Here is a 20978-nt window from a genome sequence, read left to right on the forward strand (position 1 = left end):
CACATTGTTTTCTATAGTGACTGCACCAATCTGCATTCCCAATAGTGCAAAAGGGTTTCCTTTTCTCCACATTCTTGCCATTACTTGTTGTTTGTTGATTTATTGTTGACAGCCATTCTGACAGGTGTGAGGTAATACCACATTGTGGGTTAATTTGAATTTCTGATGATTAGTGACATTGAGTATCTTTTTATATATCTATTGGCCATCTGTATGTACTCTTTGGAGAAGCGTTTGTTCAGGTCCTCTGCCCATTTTAAAAAATATATATTTTTATTGATTTCAGAGAGAGGAAGGGAGAGGGAAAGAGAGATAAAACATCAATGATGAGAATTGGTGATTGGCTGCCTCCTGCATGCCCCTGACCGGGGATCGAGCCCGCAACCCGGGCATGTGCACTGAGTGGGAATCAAACCCCGATCTCCTGAATCCTACGTTGATGCTCACCCGCTGAGCCACGCACGCCTGGGCGGGATTTTTTTGATTACTGCTTTGATTTTGTTGGCTTAATTGGCCTGTTCAAATTTTTTGATTCCTTTGATTCATTCTTGGGAACTTGTATGTTTTCTAGGAATTTTTCCATTACTTCCAAATTGTCCAATTATTTGGCATAAAATTTTTCATAGTATTTCTTATAATCTTTTTTATTTCTGTGGTATTAGTTGTTTTTCTTTAATTTTTGATTTTATTTATTTGGGTCCTCGTTTTTTTCTTGATGAATTTGGTAAGCAGCTTATCAATCTTGTTTATCTTTTAAAAGAACCAGCATTTGGTTTCATTGGTCTTTTGTATTTTTTTTTTATTCTATTTTATTCTGCTCTGCTCTTAATTGTTTTTTTCCTTCTACTTACTTTGGGCTTTATTTATTGTCCTTTTTCTAGTTCCTTTTGGTGTAAGGTTAGATTGTTAATAATTAAGATTTTCCATGTTTCATTAGGTAGGCCTGTAATGCTATGAATTTCCCTCTTAAGACTGCTTTCATTGTGTCCCATAGATTTTGAGTTTTCACTTTGTCATTTGTCTCAAGTTATCTTTTAATTTTTTTTATCTCACTGTTAATCCATTCATTTAGTAACATGTTATTTAGCCTTCATGTATTTTTGTGTTTTTATTTTTTTTTCTTGTAATTGATTTCTAGTTTCATACCATTACGGTTGGAGAAGATGCTTGAAATGATTTCAGTCTTCTTAAATCTATTGAGGCTTGTTTTATGGCCTAACAGGTGGTCTATCCTGGAAAATGTTCCATGTGCACTTGTAAAAAATGTATATCCTGCAGTTTTAGGGTGTAATGATGTGAAAATATCAATTAAATCCATCTGATCTAATGAGTTGTTTTAAGGCAATTGTTTCCTTATTGATTTTTTTCGTCTAGAAGATCTGTCCATTGATGTCAATGGGTTGTTAAAGTCCCCTATATGATTGTCTTACTGTTGATCTCTCTCTTTATGTCCATCAATATTTGCTTTATATATTTAGGTGCTTCTGTATTGGGTGCTTAAAGTTTTACAAGGGTTATTTCCTCTTGTTGGATGGATTTTTATTTTTTTTTAATTATTACATAATGATTTTGTCTCTTGTTAATAGCCTTTGTCTTAAAGTCTGTTTTGTCTGATACAAATATTGCTACTTTCACTTTTGTTTGTTTGTTTGAAATATCTTTTTCTATCCCTTTACTTTCAGTCTGTGTGTGTGTCTTATTCTGAGGTCATTTTCTTGTAGACAGCATATATATGGGTCTTGTTTTCTTATCTATTCAGCTATCCTATGTCTTTTCATTGGAGCATATATTCCATTTACATTTAAAATGATTATTGATAGGTAAGTACTTACTGCCTTTTTTTTTTTATAATTACACTCTTTTTCTTCTTATAGAAGTCCCTTTAACGTTTCTTGTTGATTGATTTTTTTTTTTTGAAGATGAACTCCTCCAGCTTTTTCTTGTTGGAAAAACTTTATTTCTCCTTCAATTTTAAATTATAGCCTTGCTGGGTAGAATAGTCTTGGACGTAGGTCCTTACTTCTCATCACTTTGAATATTTTGTGCCAGTCCCTTCTGGCCTGAAGTGTTTCTGATGAGAAATCAGCTGACAGTCTTGTGGGAGTTCCCTTGTAGGTAGTTGTCTTTCACTTGCTGTTTTTAAGATTCTCTCTTTATCTTTAACCTTTGCCATTTTAATTATGAAGTGTCTTGGTGTGGGCCTCTTTGTGTTCACCTTGTTTGGGACTCTCTGTGCCTCCTGAATTTGTGTGACTTTTTCCTTCACCAGGGAAGAGATGTTTTCAGTTATTATTTCTTCTAGTAGATTTTCAGTCCCTTGCTCTTTTCTCTTTTTGGCACTCATATGATGTGGATGTTGTTATGCTTGGTATTTTCCCAGAGATCCCTTAGAATGTCCTTATGTTTTTCAATTCTTTTTTCTTTTGTTTTTCTCTTCTTGGGTGTTCACTGTTACCTTGTCTTCCATATTGCTGATTTGACCCTCTGCTTTATCTAATTTGCTGTTGATTCTTTCTATTGTAGTCTTCATTTCAGATATTATATTCTTTATTTCTGACTGGTTCCTTTTTTGTGGTTTCTGTGTCCTTTTTTATGTTTACTATCTCGTTAAGTTCTTTGAGTAGCCGTATAACCATTGTTTTGAACACTCTATCTGGTAGCTTGCTTGCCTCGATTTTATTTAGTTCTTTTTCTGGGAATTTCTCCTGTTATTTCATTTGTGGCATGTTTGACCCCCCATTTTGGCAGCCTCTCTGTATTTCTTTGTGTGTTAGGTAGATCTGCTAGTAACCCAGTCATGGTGTTCTGGCCTTATTTAGTAGGTGTCTTGTGGGGCTCAGTGGCACAGTCTCCCTAATCACCTGAGTTAGGTGCTCCAGGAATATCCCTTGTATGTATTATGTGAGCCCTTCTGTTACATTTGAGTCTTGATTGCTGTTGGCCCATTCATGGGTGACTCAGGCTGGTGACTATGAGGAATGACCCTGATCACAGTGTTGAAGCTGATGTGTGAGTGCTTACCCCATGAAGCAGAATTCACCCCAGCAGGGTCTGCTGTCTGCCAAGATCTCCCTTTGGGTGTGCCACTTTTGGAGCTAGTTGGGTTGTGCTCTGATGTTGTCTGAAGCCCACCGCCAGTGTGTTGATTCTGGGGCATTTTGGGAGGGCCTCCATCTCAGGTCAGTGTCAGAGGCTGCTTGTAACCAGCCTTGGATTACCTGTCTGGAGCTACATGCAATCTGCAGAATTTATCTGACTCTGCTGGGTCTGGGTGTGCATGGGAGGGGCCAAGCTGCTACTAAAGCCTCCTCTATCAGCTCTGAGCCCAAGGCCAGGTTAGCCAATGGCCCAAGGCACCTCAAGATCCACCTCTGCCTGCCAGCTGCCTGTGAAGCTCAGTTATTAGAAGAGGCTGTTGCAGTGCATGAGTTGCATGAGATAGGTTCTCAGTGAGTTACTAGGTAGGGGCAGGTGATGTAAACCTGATTGGTACAGATTCAAATCAGGTGTCCGTGCTGGGCCTGAGGCCACTCAGCAAAAGTATTAGGGTACACCAAGGCCAGCCGCTGCCCACCTGGGACCCGCGGGCCCTTGTCAGGGAATAGTGTTTCAGGGAGTCAAGATGAGGCTGGCAGAGTTCACCAGGCTAAAACCAGTGAAGATTTGGCTGTGTGGAGGGGGAGTTATGCACAGGAGCAGAGGTGCACTCAGGCACGCAGTCTTCCCATGTATTGGCACTATTCAAGCCTGCCTGAACCCCTTGGAGAGCTCCTCAATAAGGTCTGCATCTCAGACCTAGGCTGGAGTCTACGAAAGACTAGGAGCAGTCCTGTTTAGGCAGGGCCTCCAGTAGCCAGCATGGAGGGGCTGTTGCCCCTCCCAGGCTGATACTGTATGGAGGGGAGGCTACACCCAGGGAAGATGGCATCTGTGGGCAGCGTGGGAGAGGGACCCCAGCACAGGGACACTTGGTGCTGTTACTCCAGCCCTCTCCCTGCAGCCGTGCCAGTCAACTTCTCCCTTTATGATTCCAGTCCCACCCCAGCTGTTCCTCTGGTAGAGCCCAGGGCAAGGTCACAGTTTTAATTGGGGTGTTCAGGGTATGATTGAGAGGTGACATTTAAGTAAAGATTTGAAGAAGATGGGGAAAACTACATGTATTTGAACTAAGAACAAGTTTTGCTACAGGAAGAGAGAATAAAGGTCCGAAAGAATTAATGTGCCTTGTTTATTTGTTGAGCTATGAAAAGATCAGGTTTTGTAAAAAAAAAATGTTTTTATTGATTTTATAGAGAGAGGAAGGAGAGGAAGAGAGAGAGGTATGTCATTCAGTTGCCTCCTGTACACACCCTGACTGGGAATCGAACCAGCAACTTTTCGGTGCACAGGATGATGTTCAACCACACTGGCCAGGGCTGAAAAGGTCACTTTTATGTAGAATGGAGTGAGCAAGGTGAATTTTCAAAAATACTGGGAGATGAGACCAGGGAGGTAAACAGAAGCAGATTGCATAGCATCTTGTAAGACATAAAAGACTTTGGCTTTTACTCTGAGAAAGTGAGAGTCATTGAAGCATTTTGAACAGAGAAATAATATGATTTGATATAAAACTTAATGGGAATTCTGTTTGGGGCATATTGTGTGTAAGATATCCAGATGAAAGTGTTGAGTAAGGCTGTGGTACCTCAGTTTCCGAACCTCTCCGTTGACAAACATTTCGGTTTATGAATGCTCTAAACCCAGAAGTAAATGCTTCGGTTTTCCAACACGCCTCGGAAGTCGAAAATGCCACACGGCTTCTGCTGAGTGCAAGATCCTGAGGCCTAGCTGTTGGCTGTTGATCCCTTGGTTTTCACACGTTTCAGAACTCAAATGGTCTTCGGGAATGGATTACATTAGAAAACCGAAGTACCACTGTAATAGTGATTACATTTAGATGTATTAAAGAGAAGAGGCCTAGGTACTGAGTTGTAGAGCATTAAAAGGTTCAGAGGACAGAAGAATAACCAGGAGAAAAGATTGAGAAGCTGCCAATGAGGTAGCTGAGCGTAGTATTCTATAAACAAATTCCACAATGAGGGAGTGATCAACTATGTGGAATGCTGTTGATGAGCTGATGAGAAGTGATTGTTCTATGTAGCAATGGGGAGACCATTGGTGTACTTGATAAAGAGCAATTTCAGTGGTGAAGCAGGGGTTAAATCCTGATTGCAGTGAATTTACAAGACATGGAAGGAAATTAAAGGGAACAGATTATTACAAATAATTTTTGAATTTTGTTGGAACGGGTAGTGCAGACAATTCATCTATTATAAAAGGAAATAAAGTAGATGTGTATAAACTGGTAGGGTGGGGTTTATATGAGGGTGGGGGTAGTGGAAGTTCATTGACTGTGAAGTTAGAATCTGAGTCATCAGCTGAGAGAATGTGTGAAAGGAAGAAGAGGGATGACTGGTTTATGGAGGAGGTGTTAAATTTTGTAGGAATAAACGAATGAATGAATTAGGGAAATGAAATATGATTGCTGGGCTCACTCTAAAGTTGGGATCATGAATTTATATTGAGACCAGTCAGCATTAATGTTTTCTTCTACTGATTATTAAGCAGGAGGGGAAGCATAATAGTAGTGTTTAATTATTTGAAAGATTGCTAAAGACTGTCTTGCAATTTAATGACCTGTCACAAATGAATGTGTTCAAATAGAGGTGGGGTACTTGTCTTTGAGGCATGTTTTAGAAGAAATTCTTCCTGCAGGACATACTTGAAATCTATGACTGCTAAGGACTCTTCCAACTCTGAAGAGGCTGATGATGTTTTTCTGTTCTTCCTCTTTTCATACTCTGATCCCTATTTATACATAAGCATTATTTTTCAATCTTGACTACTGGGGAATAAGGCATCAGGGAATATGGCAGTTTTATGCCAAACAGTCCTTTACTTTCCTTTGCAATTTAAATAGCTGTGAACCCTGTCGGAATTGTAAAAAGGGAATTGAGGAAGAGGTTGGTGCAGTGACTATTTGAAAACTAGACTTATCAGTGCAGTGGTCCCTTTTCATTCTTTTTGAGGTCTACAATTAGAAGGCCTGTTCAGCATTGAACTTGTGCTGAGGCCATGCTTAGTGAGTCATTCTTTCTTTCTCCTTACAGTGTATATCCAGGGTGGGCAAAAGTAGGTTTACAGTTGTTAGTGTGCATAACAGTTTATTATTTATTAATTATTGTATTATTTACTTGTAAACCTTTTGCCTACCCGTGCACTTACTTAATTACTCAATATACCACGCTTCTTTTGGAAATAGGACATTTCTGAGTACAAAGTTATAAAAAACATTAACCAAACATTAGAGAAGAGGGACACTGCAAGGTAGAGCCTCACAAAGTTTTCTGTGCTAATATGAATAAATGTGTGATATAAAATCTAAATTTATATAAAGCAAAGTAATTCAGTAGCATTTACTATAATAGGTATGCCTCTAGGTAGTACCTGTAATCAATTTTATGAAGTCTTAATAAACTTGTATAGGAATGTCATTTCCTTGCCCAGAATATCTGATTATGTCAGGACACATATATATAGTTACCATAAAAATATTAATAAGGGCTTTTATAACTTCATTTATTGCTTTGATCCCCATAACCCTCTTTTCCTCCACATATTTTATATTCCTCACCTGGGGATTCTCTTGCCACAGAGTTTTGGGAGAGAAAATATAATTTGAATAGATGACGCTTAATTTCTTTCTCTTTTTTTCCTATAGTTTAAAGTTATCCATTACCTTAACCAAAATGTATTTGGTCTTTTAGAATATTGATATCTTTGAATATTTTAAAATACTATTTTAATAATCCCGCCAAATTTTTTTAAACACAAATTTTATTGAAGCTTAACATGCACACAAAAATGGATACCTCAATAAATTTTCACACAGTGAATACAATTGTTATCAGCACACAGCTCAAAAAAACAGAACATTACCAGAACCTCCCTAGTGCCTGTTTCTAGTTACCATCTCTTCCCACCATAAGGATAATTATTGTCCTAATGTCATAGATTAGTTTGTGCTGCTCTTTGAATTTTATATGAATATAATACATTTAGTAGGTATGGCTTCTTTCACCCAGCATGATGATTGTGAGATCCATCTATGTTGTTCTTTGGAGTTGTAGTTCATTCATCATCATTGCGTATTATTCTATTCTACGAATACCAAAACACTGTATATTTATTCTACATTAAGTAGACAGTTGGGTTGTTTCTAGTTTGGGCTCAAATAGTGCTGATGTGGATATTTTTGTACATGTCTTGTGGTGAGCTTATGTATGCATTTCTGCTGGGCCTAGGAGTGGACAAATCCTTGCTTTTAACCATTAGCTTTATAAATGTTTAGTAAGTTTTTAATAACTTAAACAAAATAACTGTAAAGGCAATCTCAAACCCAACAGAAAACCTGCTTACTCATTAACAATTGTGTTCATTTCCTGGAAATAGTCCTGAGAAAAATTTTCTAGAAATCAAAGGTAGTCATGAGTTTAATTTTAGATTTTCAGAATGCCCTTTGGCTCAAGATGTGTTTCATGTTTCAGTGCACTTCTTTCCAGCTAGTTTCTTTTTACCGTGCACAATGTACTCGAGCTCTTTTTTTCTCACTGAAAATTATTTAAATTATCTAATGTGAGATTTCAAATTGGGTGCCATTGAGATGAATTGGATTAGGAATTGTATTATGTGGCCAGTATAATTTAAAGTATGTAGATACAAATAAGTACATGCACAGACACATTTATTATTTTAATTGGTTGCCAACATTTTTTTGTTTTTTTGTTTTGTTTTGTTTTGTTTTGTTTTGTTTTGTTAATCCCCACCAGAGGATATTTTTTCCATTGAATTTTAGAGAGAGTGGAAGGGATGGGGACAGGAGAGAGTAATATTGAGGTGAGAGAGACACATTGATTGGTTGCCACCCTCATGCACCCTGACTGGGGCTGGGGATCAAACCTGCAACCTAGGTAAGTGCCCTTGATTGGGGACTGAACCTGTGACCCTTTGTTGTGTGGGCTGTGACTCCAGCCACTGAGCCACACCCGCCAGGGCAGTAGCCAACATTTTTATTTAATTTTAAAAAATATGTATCTTTATTGATTTCAGAGAGAGGAAGGGGGAGAGAGAGAGAGAGAGAGAAACATCAATGACGAGAGAGTCGTTGATAGGTTGTCTCCTGCATGCCCCCCACCGGGAACTGAGCCAGAAACCTGGCATGTGTCCTGACTGGGAATTGAACCAAGATCTCCTGGATCATAGGTCGATGCTTAACTGCTGAGGCATGCCAGCCAGGCAGTAGCCAACATTTTTAAATTGGAAAATTTCACCCATCAAAAGATTTTATTTTTTCTCTTGGAAAATTTAAGTCTGGAGCAGTATGTCTATATTTCTTGGTAGAGCCAAGTCCTGGTTTTGACCTGTTTAATGGACTACTTATTGTTTTTTGGTTTAGCATATTTCCACCACTATTGGGTTTTGTTTGTTTTTGTTTTGTTAATCCTCACCCCAGAATATTTTTTCCATTGATTTTTAGAGGGAGGGAGGGAGAGAGGGAGGGAGGGGGAAAAGGAGGGGAGAGAGAGAGAAACGTCTATGTGAGTGACACATCAATTGCTTGCCTCCTGCAACTGCCCCAGTGAGGCCAGGATTGAACCTGCAACCCAGGTACATGCCCTTGACAGGGAATTGAACCCTCGACCGTTTAGGGTGTGGGCTATCACTCTAACCACTGAGACACACCGGCCAGGGCACCACTGTTTTTTAACATCTGGCTTTCTGCACTAATTTTTGGTATCATTCTGGCACTAGGTATTTACATTTGTGACTTTTCTAGTATGCTAAGTAGGAAAATTTCTCACCATTTCTGATAGGCAGCTTCAGTAATCTTACATCAGAGTTTTAAAAATAGAACGGATGTTCTACTTACTGTCTTTGTTGGCCAGATTGGGTTTCATTCTTGCTAGGGATGACAGTTCTGCAAAACTTAATATTTTGGGGATTAAACCTTCTAACGTTTTTTGCCACGGCCCTTTACAAAACAGTATCAATACACCATAGCTTAATTTTAGTCACTGCCCTTTGGCATTTATGAGGAACTGAATCGTTTATAATCTAGTAGAAATTCCTTATAATGAAAACAGCCTCATAATCACAAATTAATGTTTTAAGTTAAACACAGATCTCTTATCATTAATATAATATAGCAATATACTATCATTAACATACCATATAGTAATATGCTTAACATTAACATAGTATAGTAAGTTCACATAATTTGCCCTTGTAGCTTATAACCAGGTCCAAAAAACATTTTGGATTTGAAACTTAATCAAGTGCCACTGACACATTTGAGTAGAATTTTGAATATAATAGTTTTTGTTATTTGGAGGAAGCACTATATTTTTTTTAAAATGTCAGAATTTAAAAATATCTTTCATTGGGATATATAAGGTGACTTTGCATCATTGGCAATAAGGGCCAGGAGAAAACTATTTGTATATTTATAAAGGGGTATTTAAAATATATATCTGTATGTATATTTTAATTGATTTCAGAGAGTGGAAGAGAGAGGGACATAGAAACATCAATGATGAGAGTCACTGATCAACCTCCTCCTGCACGCCCCCTACTAGGGATTGAGCCCGCAACCCAGGGATGTGCCCTGACTGGGAATAAAACCTGTATCTCCTGGATCATAGGGCGATGCTCAACCACTGACCCACACTGGCCAGCCATAAAGGGGTATTTTTATATACTCCTTTTACTGAAACAAAAAAGTTAATTTCCAATTACATTTCCAATTTCCAGAGAGCGTGCCTTGATAATCAAATCATTATTTTAAATTGTTTGGTAAATTGTGTCACTTTAGGTGGAGGAAGCTAAACAAGAGTTACAGGAAGTTGTAGAATTCTTGAAAAATCCACAAAAATTTACTGTGCTTGGAGGCAAACTTCCAAAAGGTAAGATATTTTCCCTTTACCAGATTTGCCATGCCATAAAAAAATACTGTAATATATTACTAACTTAATTTTTATCGGATTTAACTGATTAAAGTTTAATTCTTAATTGCTGTTTTATAAATAACTGCTCATTCTGAACATACCTTTCTATAACCTTTTTTGGGGTAATTTTAAATTTTGTTATCATTCAAACTTTTAAGTGAATTTGCAAGAATACAACAGAGAACTCTATACGCAACCCAAACTCAACAATTTAAAAATATTGTCCTATTTGCTCATTTACTTTTTTTGCATACATGTATTTTTTTAAACAATTGAGAGGAAGTTCTAAATATTACATCATTTATGCTTCTTTACTCCTAAATATCTCATTGTATATTTCCTAAGAATAAGGATATTTTCTTTATATAACTCTAGTACAGTATTAAAATCAGGAAATTTAACAATGATCCAGAACTTATCTAATTCTCAGTCATATTCAGGTTTTAGCATTTGTCCCAATAATACCCTTTTTAGTTAGGTTTCCTTATTCCACTCCCACTCCAGGTTCAGGACCCAATCCAGGTCACATATAACATTTAATTCTCTTTAATCTGAAAAAATTCCTCAGTCTTTTCTTTCTTTCTTTTTTTTTTTAATGGGGGTGAGGGTGGATTTTTTATGATCTTAAAAGTTTTGTAGAGTACACACAAATTTGTAGAATGTTCCTCAGTTTGGTTTTGTCTGATGTTTTCTCACAGTTACTCAGTATGATTTTTAATCACTGTGATATTGCGCTTTATAATAAAAAACATATTTGGTCTTAATCCCTGTCACTAACACAGAGCTCCTAAAACTCTTGGAATTTTATAGTGAAGAGAGCGATAAAAGGTGTGTTTTGTTGTATTAATGAGGTAACTTTTGGAACACACCTGAGGATAAGTTCAGGTTGCCAGGAGAACCTACCCTGTGTGTAGAAGGTTGGAACATTTAGTACAACCCCCTCCCATTTCTCCACCCCTGGGAGTGGGAGGGGCTGGAGGTTGAATCAATGCCCAATGTCCAGTGATTCAATCAATCATGTCTCTGTAGTGAGGTCTCCATGAAACCTCAGAAGGATGGGGTTTGCTTGCCCTACCATATGGCTGTTCCAGTTGTATATATTATAATAAACTGGTAATATACTAAGTAAATGTTTCTCTGAGTTCTGTGAACTGGTCTAGCAAATTAATTGTACTCAAGGAGGGAGACCTTGGAACCTTTGACTAGGTTGTTGGTTAAAAGCATAGAAAACAACCTGGTCTTGCCACTGGAATCTCAAAGGGATGAGGTGCAGTGTTACAGGACTGAGTTCTTAACTTGTGGTTTCTAATACTATCTCCAGGTAGGTAGTGTGAGAATTGAGTTCAGTTGTAGGATATCCAGCTGATGTCAAAATCGCTTGTTGGTTTGAGGGAAAAACCCACATATTAGATTTGGGTGCAGAATTGTAATGACTTTATGGTGCCCTTCCATATGGTTGTACTACACTTTAACCATTTATATTGAACTTTTAAATTATTTCTTATCTTTTACTGTTTAAATTAGCACTGTGATGATCATCTTAATATCTTAGCACTTTGTCCACATGCTTAATTATTTCTTTAGAACAAATTCTAGATTTATTCATTTGTTACTTATAGGTTATTGTAGATTCCAGTGCTAGAAATGGAATTGTGAGTTGAAGGGGGCACTACTATATAGGCTTGTTTTTATACTCTGTAGTATCTCTGCTGAGAATGTTCAGTAGTATATAAAAATATCTGCATGAATCTCTGCTAATTTAAGGTTCATTAATTAAATCAGTACTGTTAATGGCATAGGGAGCATGTTTAAAAACTATAAAAATAATTACATTTTTCTTCCTGATCACAAGGAATATTTTATAAATTTCTGGGAAAATACTCAGGTACCAAGCAAGATACAAGTTACAGAAATTGATATGATGATGATTTAAACTAGTTAGGAACCACAATAACATGAAGATACAAGGAGATAGTCTGAATGGCATTTTTGAGCTTTCCTGAAAGAGAGTTTTTTAATGTTAAAATACAGCATTAACAGTTTTATTACCTTTTTAAATGTCTGAAAAATGAAAAGGTTATGTAAACTAGGGAATTCTATTATTCTAACATGAAAAACTTGTTATGAAAATTTTCAAACATACAGAAAAATTAGACATTAACTACTTTATTTACACCTAAATATTTTGTTATATATCACCTAAGAGTGAGGACATTGTTCTAAATAAGAACAATAATTTATCCTGCCAAATAAAATGAAACATGATATTTTCTTAATATCATGTACTCTCCAGTATTTTTCAGATTTTCAACAGATGCCCCTAGAATTTTTTAAAAACATATTCTTTGTTTTTTTAATTTATCTTTATTGGTGAAAGTATTACAGATGTCCCCTTTTTTCCCCATTGACCCCTTCTACCCCACACCCACTCCCTGCCCCAGGCCTTCACCACACTATTATGGAAGTGCATCAGTTCAAGGTTAATGCATTTGTTGTTTAGTCTCTTAAGCTGTTTTTATGTGAATTTTATCTTATTCCTTAGTTTATATTCCTTTTCTTCAAGAGTCTGTCCTGTCTATGGCTGATATGTAAACAGTATTTAGATGATACAGGAAAATGAGTTATGGAGAAGATCCTGAAGTGAATCATTACTAGAGACAAATATGTTTTTCTGTGTTTCAAAATACTAATCATTGATGTGCTTTGAACCTCAAACTTATATAAATTAATAATTATTCATTTTATATTTATATCAGAATTTGTCTTTGTTTTTTAATTTGAATCATTCTTATATATTTCTTTTTTTTTTTTTTTTTTAATTTATTTATAGGAATTCTTTTAGTTGGACCACCAGGAACAGGAAAGACACTTCTTGCCCGGGCTGTGGCTGGAGAAGCTGATGTTCCTTTTTATTATGCTTCTGGATCAGAATTTGATGAGATGTTTGTGGGTGTGGGAGCCAGCCGCATAAGAAATCTTTTTAGTATGTTGTAATGTATCTTTCATACAATACTAAATTTTTTTTAATTTCAGGGGAAGAGGGTTTTTTCACCCTTTCTTTGCTACTTGATTAAGATTGATATTCAGCTGAAATAGCTATTTGGGGGTTCTGGTTTCAGGGAATTTCATGCGTGAGCTAAAATAGGACTGTACTCTTTTCCCAGATACAGTCAGAATTGCTAGTGGAAGTGTTAGATGCGGTTAGGGACTGCAGAAAAGCAGTTTTTTCTTTGTTGTTTTTAATTCAATTCATCATTTCTGTAGTATGTAATTAACCTCAAACCTGATTGTGTATAGTTGGTACAGCTAGGAAGAATGAGTGAATACTCTGTTTTTAATATATATCATTCTTTATGGTTTATTTTTTTTGTTTTGTTTTTCTCCTGAGGCTGTTTTTCTTTAATGAGTAGGAAAACAACAAAACCCCTTTTCTGTGTATTTTCTCCCTAATAAATATCTTGTGTTGGCTTTTCACAGTCTTACAGGTTTTTAATATTCACATGATTTTGTTCAAAAAGTTTTGATTTCATTAAGCTTATTTGAATCTTTCCTGTTTTCTTAGGGGAAGCAAAAGCGAATGCTCCTTGTGTTATATTCATTGATGAATTAGATTCTGTTGGTGGGAAGCGAATTGAATCTCCAATGCATCCATATTCAAGGCAGACTATAAATCAACTTCTTGCTGAAATGGATGGGTAATTGAATCTTCCTGTCTTTGGAATATGGTGATATGTTTGGTAACATTTGAGAGAGAGGAAAAATCTTAATGTTTGTAGGCAACAGAGTGGTCCCTCATACAAAAAGTCAAGACAAGCTATTTTCAGGATTGTATTGCTTCTAATTCTAATGGGGTAATGTATCAACTTTTAATTGGTGGTAGGTGCATCTTTTTTATTTATTGTATTATGACAGGAAAGCAGTGATTCCTGCTGGGACTAATAGTCTATTTGGAGATGTAAAGGGAGAGTATGCTGGTTCCTACACAATTTGTGACCAGATTTGAGTGTTGTGATAGATTAAAAGCTTACAACAGTTTTCATAATATAAAAAGCAAGAGATGCGGTTGCTTTGAAAGAAGCAAAAACGTTTCTTAAAGTCATATAAGACATTCTGTAACCAAATAGGAAGTCTAGGAGCAAATAATTTGAATTGGTAAACTTGAAAATAATTTTTCAAAAATGGGTCAAGGCCTAAGCTTTTCGTATCAGGTTGTCTCTTCCTAAGTAGAATAAATATTGTGCAGGTATATAATCACACATGTTCTGGTTACTTATTATTAGCAGTTGTATTGAAGTATACTGGCCTAACATTTATTCCTTTTAAAAAATAAAGATATCATTTGGGGAATAAAAAATATCAATCCTCTTTTGCTATTATTAAGGTGAATGATAAACAGTTTTGTGTACAGCATTTCTATATGTGTGGTGTTTTAATTTTTAGTGAAAAGTAACTTTTTTTTAATAGTTTCAAACCCAATGAAGGAGTTATCATCATAGGAGCCACAAACTTCCCAGAGGCATTAGATAAGTAAGTATTAAAGAAAATTTTTGTGAACTACTGATACATGTTGTAAGATGGATGAACTTTAAAAACATGATGCTAAGGAAAGGAAGCCATCACAAAATAATCACGTATTATATGATTCCATTTATATGAAATGTCCAGGAAAAGTAAACACATGGCAACAGAAAGTAGATAGATTAGTGGTTACCAGAGGCTGGGGAGAATAGAGAGTGACTACCAGTGGATAAGGGTTTTTTTTGAGGAAGGATTGTGGTGATGGTCGAAGAATTCTGAATATATTAAAATCCCCTGGATTATCCACTTTATTTTTTAAATTATAAGAGAAAGTTTATTTAGAAAGTCACAGAGGTAGAAAAGGTGAGCCAGCTAGGCTGCGTGGGCACAGGAAAGGAGTCACAGAGGCAAAAGAAGGGCTCTTGGAACTTAGGAAATAGAAGGGCAGAGAGAAGGAGCCTGGCGGGAAGGATAGGGGGAAAGGCGTGGCAGTGTTCAAGAGAGAGAAAGAGCACGCTGGATTATCCACTTTAAATTTGGTTGTATGTGAATTACATCTCAGTAAAGTTGTTAAAAGAACCTTCTGGCAACTTTTATCACAAAAGCATTTTTTGGGTGGAGAGCATTTAAAAAATAAATTTTAGTAGTTTTAAATTTTTGTTGATTTTATTATAGAAGTCATTCATATTTTCATTTGATCTAATAGTTTGTCTTTGCCTGAGACTCTAATTTAATATTCTATATTTATAGCAGTTAAGATGGGTATGCAGTTCTCACAATAGACTTGTAAAGAATTACTTGTTCCCTGACTGACTTGGACATTTTTGTTTCTGAGGGTTGTCTACTATCTATAGGCACACATATATCTATGTATACCTTTGTTCTGCCTCCTGTTACTGGAACTTATTTGAGTCATGTTTTACAAGGACCTATCTGAATACTTGTTGTCAAAACTCCATCTAACTTATGGTTGCGCTGTCTTTCTAACCTCTCCTTAGTGTGGTAGTCCTGTTTAACTTGACCTTCAGCATAGTCTGCTTACTAATTTTCATTTTCTTTTTGTATTCTCTCTTTAGTGCCTTAATTCGTCCTGGTCGATTTGACATGCAGGTTACAGTTCCAAGGCCTGATGTTAGAGGTCGAACAGAAATTTTGAAATGGTATCTCAATAAAATTAAATTTGATCAATGTAAGTCTAATTCCATGATACAAAGATTGTTATCTCCATAAAGTGGTAATATGTCAGTTCACCCTGTTTGTGGTTCTTAGTTGAGCAGTGTCTTAAAAGACCTGTTCCTTTATGTCCTTTTTCCTTCCATTTATGTCCTTAAAAAAATCCATTTCATACTTAATATATATCCAGGAGATTTTATCCTTTTGAATTCCAATTCTAATGAAAGTTTTTTTTTTTTTGAGTATTCAGATAGATAATACTTGAAATGAATGTATATGTGTGTTTTTTAAGATGAATGTAAAATATGAAATACAGTGGTACCTCGGTTTTCGAACGTCTCCATTGACAAACATTTTGGTTTACAAACCCCGTAAACTTGGAAGTAAATGCTTCGGTTTTCGAACACACCTCGGAAGTTGAACATGCCACATGGCTTCCGCTGAGTGCAAGATTCTGAGGCCTAGCTGTCAGCTGTTGATCCCTCGGATTTCAAACGTTTCAGAACTCGGTCTTCTGGAATAGATTACATTCGAAAACGGAGGTACCACTGTAATAGAAAAAGCACCTGTATATTATGAGCACAGTACCTCATGATATAGTCAGTTTTGTGCCAAGGGAGGGGAAATCCACCTGTAACACAAAATACATGGAAGGGAAATATCATGGACCAAACTGAGTAATAAAAGCAGCTATTAAAGCTGCAGTATTTTCAAAGATAATCTGAATCAAGTCATAAAACCAAGTATGTTTCCCCTTAATAAAGGGAGCTTTTATGCCCAAAGTATTTCAAGATGAAATTTAGAAAACAAAAGTTTTATAATGATCTGATAACTCTACATTTCTTTATTTTTCACAAAGTTATTTAAATTTAAGAACTTTTCTGATTTGTCCCAATGGCAATTTTAATGGCATATTTATTTAATAGCACAATTTTGGCTTTTTCCCCTTAGAATTTAGTAAAGTAAATTTATTTTCTAGTTTCATTAAGATAAATATTTTAAATTGTAGTTCACAATGGCTGTTTTCTTTTGGAATTCGAGTTCCTTCTGACAAACTTTCTATGAGCTGTTTTGGAACTTTAATATATTGTGTTTTATTTACATAGCTGTTGATCCAGAAATCATAGCTCGAGGTACTGTTGGCTTTTCTGGAGCAGAGTTGGAGAATCTTGTGAACCAAGCTGCTTTAAAGGCAGCTGTTGATGGAAAAGAAATGGTTACCATGAAAGAACTCGAGTTTTCCAAAGATAAAATTCTAATGGGTAGGTTTTCTGTTTTTTCTATATTATACTATTCGGTATGTTATAGAATAAATTCTTCATTTTGAGAGGTTACTAAAAAATGATATATGGACATGAAAATACATACTTGAATGTAGCAAAACAATTGGCCTCTTACATACAAATATAGATATGATTTGGGGGGCATGGGTGCCCATGTTTTTACTCTTATCTGATACTACTGATAAAAGATTAGTTAATTGTACTCTGTTCAGTATTTACTCGTTATTTTAAACCTTGAGTTGGCTTCAAAACAGGTTATGACATTCCATTTAAATTGGAAGTTTATTTTCTAGAAATAGAATTAAACTTTCCCTTTTGCTGTAAAGAGTAAGATGATAGTTTTGACAATTTTGATTTTCAATTGACATTGTTGTAGTTCATATACGTTATGGAATTCTGCTCATTTTTAAACTTTTGTTAAAATATTTTTAAATGATATTAAATCATGTTATTCTAAGAACAAGTTTGAGCCAAATGGGTTTCATTTATTTAAATTTACCTCTCTAGCCCTGGCAGTGTGGTTCAGCTGCTTGGGCGTCGTCCCATGCTTCAAGGGGTCGGGGGTTCGATTCCCATTGAGGGGGACGTGCAGGAGGCAGCCAGTTGATGTTTCTCTTTTTTCCTTTCTCTCTCTCTCTCTCAGATAGATAGATAGATAGATAGATAGATAGATAGATAGATAGATAGATAGATAGATAGATAGATAACAAAGCTCACTAATGGAGCATTTAGCTGATTAAATTTTTGTCTTTAGGGCCTGAACGTAGAAGTGTGGAAATCGATAACAAAAACAAAACCATCACTGCATATCATGAGTCTGGCCATGCTATTATTGCATATTACACTAAAGATGCAATGCCTATCAACAAAGCTACAATCATGCCACGAGGGCCAACACTTGGACATGTAAGTATCTTGCAGTTTTTCTTTGCTTTCAAATAGCACTTCTAGAAGCTTATGTATGAAATTGCTGATAAAATCACTTTAAAAGAACATGCAGCTACTTCCTAAGTTTGTTGATACTTTCTTTAACTTCCTGAACTATCATGAAATTAGAGATACTTGTGAAATTTATCTTTTAATAGAGGATGTCCTTAATATTTCAGATGTTACACATTACAGTATGACATTTAATTTTGGAATGACTGCAAATTACAATTCAAATGTAGTTGCTTTTTCCACCCACAAAAGAAATTATGTACTAGTTTAGTAGTTAAGATTCTAAGATTTTTCTTACTGAGTACAAATTTTGTTCTCATATCTTTCTAATCATAGACATTTTATTTAATTAATTAATTTATTTTTAGATCCTCACCCGAGGGTATTTTTTCCATTGCTTTTTTTGGGGGGGAAGAAACATCGATGTGAGAGAGAGACATAGATTGGTTGCCTCCCGCATGGCCCCCGGGGCTGAGCCTACAACTGAGGAACGTGCCGTTGGCCAGAATCAAACCCAGGACCCTTCAGTTTGAGAGCTGACACTCTAACCACTGAGCCAAACAGGCTAGGGCTAATTATAGGCACTTTAAACATTTTTGTGCAAAGAAGGATAAACAGTCCTATAGCAGCATTATCTACCTCTTATTTATAAAATGCATTTTTCTTGATAAAGAATTTTCCTTATTTTATAATTTGCTGGTTTTGTCATCAGTCACCTGATGACCATCTCCACTAAATGTCCTTGGACTTCCACCATTGTGTTGTTAAGTAAGGTCAGAGAGCTGAATGATCATTCTGGTTATTAACAGGTGTTTCAAAACTGTGTCTGAATTTTTTCTGTTTTTCAATTGTCTAGGTGTCCCTGTTGCCGGAGAATGACAGATGGAATGAAACCAGAGCTCAGCTGCTTGCACAAATGGATGTTAGTATGGGAGGAAGAGTGGCAGAGGAGCTTATATTTGGAACTGACCATATTACAACAGGTTGGCTATAAAGAATGGCTTTAGTTCAAATTGTGTTTGTTGATTTAAAGATATTTTTTAAAATGGGTTTCTGTATATTTTTAAATTTTAGGTGCTTCCAGTGATTTTGATAATGCAACTAAAATAGCAAAGCGGATGGTTACCAAATTTGGAATGAGTGAAAAGGTATTGGCTAATTTTAATTTTCTTCTTGTCTCAAATGATATGTACCAACTGCCTCTTGAGAGAGGGTTCTCATTATACACTGATAACATTTACTTTCCTCTGTCTAATTGCAGATGGAGTTGTCCCATCTTATTCTAAACTAAACTTTATTTTCTGAGTAATGTAGTATTCTGTTTCCATTCCAGCTGCTTGAACAGTAACAGTTATTACTTCATGAGTTAACCAAATGATAAGAAAAATTCTTTAGCCATTTCTATTCATATGACATCAAAGGTCTACTTGCTGAGCCTGCCATACTTTACTCCTTTCATGTTTTTCACTTTCTTGCATTATTGCTGTGGTTCCATGAAGCAGTTCTAATATACTGAATTGTAGATTTCTGGACTTGGAATAGCTGCCAAGGTTTTCTAAGAAGGCACTTGCAGCATACTTAACGATTTAAAATTTTGTTTTGCTCACACTTTAGTTTTAATGTTATACTTTCAGAAAAATGATGAAATTTCTTTGCCCTTAAGGCCATTTTTATATTGAATTTCTTCATTTCCCCTTGTGAAATTTATTTTCTTATGTATAAGATAGGTTTTCTTATGTATAAGATAGTACTTCCTCTGTTATATTTATTTGTGGTTTTTATTGTTTTTTTGTTTTTCTGTTCAATTTCTTCCCATTTGTTTTAGCTTGGAGTTATGACGTACAGTGATACAGGGAAACTGAGTCCAGAAACGCAATCAGCTATTGAACAAGAAATCAGAATCCTCCTGAAGGTAATGATCATATTTTTTTCTATGCTCATTTATTTAGTTATAAAGTGCCTAAATAGTTGGGTGCTTACCAAATGACAACTGAAGGCTTTTGTTCTTTAGAAATGTGCCTATGCACAATAAGATAATAGGTGTACCACTGCAACCATGGTTTGTTTGTTTGTTTATTTATTTGTTAGTCCTCACTGGAGGATATTTTTTCCATTGATTTTTTTTAGAGAGAGCGGAAGGGAGGGAGGAAGGGAGAAAGACAGAGAGGGAAAGAGAGAGGGTGAGAATGTGAGAGACATATCGATTGGCTGCCTCCCATATGCGCCCCTACCAAGGCAGGGGATCAGACGTGCAACCCAGGTACATGCGCTTGACCAGAAACTGAACCCACGACCCTTTGGTGTATGGGCCAACACTCTAACCACTTAACTGCACTGGCCAGGGTGCAACTTTGATTTAAATATGTTGTTAGAGAACCTGTGGTCATAGACACTAAGAACAGTTTTATCAGTGATTATAAATATTCACTTCTCCTTTATCTGCAAAACCATAAGAAGCTTAGAATGAGGGATATTGATTATTGAGCCTTTATTGTTTTCTCATTCTGACATATATTCTACATATGTTATTTGCTTGTGCCTAGCAGTGTGCATGTGCTGAGAATACAGAATAAGCAAAACAGGTCATTTTGACGGCAGTGACCAGTACAGATTAGGGTAAAAGAATGTAAGAGTAGATTCAGTGAGACCCGTTAGTAGGTGCTGGGTAATCTAGTTACTATATAGTAGATGCTCAGACTAGGGTGGTGAAAAGTGGAAATTGAGAAACATGGGCAGGTTCAAGAGATACCGATGTAGGGAATCAAATGCCTTTGTGATGTTTTGGTTGAGAGAGTAGCTAATTAAATCTAAAAATGTGATCTTTTAGATTTCTGCCTTATGCATCTATAGTTGTGTCATTTACTGAGTAAACACTAGGGATGGCTGAAGGCTGGGAAGGATGCAGATCATGAGTTCAGTTTCATACATGTTGAATTTGAGATGTTTTAGTGAAGATTAGAGGCTGGGAGAGATGCATGGGTCTGGAGCTAGTTCAGAGGCTGAATATGCGTTCCATTTGGGT

At 36.1% G+C, this 20978-nt stretch overlaps 1 protein-coding gene across 1 annotated transcript in view; it reads left to right on the forward strand.

Moving 5' to 3' along the window:
* Positions 1–20978, forward strand: part of YME1L1 (YME1 like 1 ATPase) — a 52548-nt gene that overhangs the window by 28611 nt on the left and 2959 nt on the right. The window contains exons 9-18 of the mRNA XM_016219416.2: positions 9911–10001; positions 12874–13026; positions 13606–13738; positions 14508–14570; positions 15638–15750; positions 16841–16996; positions 17772–17923; positions 18813–18939; positions 19031–19104; positions 19782–19868. Of these exons, the coding sequence (XP_016074902.1) occupies positions 9911–10001; positions 12874–13026; positions 13606–13738; positions 14508–14570; positions 15638–15750; positions 16841–16996; positions 17772–17923; positions 18813–18939; positions 19031–19104; positions 19782–19868 (1149 nt within the window). The remainder of the gene's footprint in view (positions 1–9910; positions 10002–12873; positions 13027–13605; positions 13739–14507; positions 14571–15637; positions 15751–16840; positions 16997–17771; positions 17924–18812; positions 18940–19030; positions 19105–19781; positions 19869–20978) is intronic.

This window comes from Miniopterus natalensis, chromosome 1 (assembly GCF_054644295.1).
Source record: "Miniopterus natalensis isolate mMinNat1 chromosome 1, mMinNat1.hap1, whole genome shotgun sequence".
Classification (NCBI taxonomy): Eukaryota; Metazoa; Chordata; class Mammalia; order Chiroptera; family Miniopteridae; genus Miniopterus; species Miniopterus natalensis.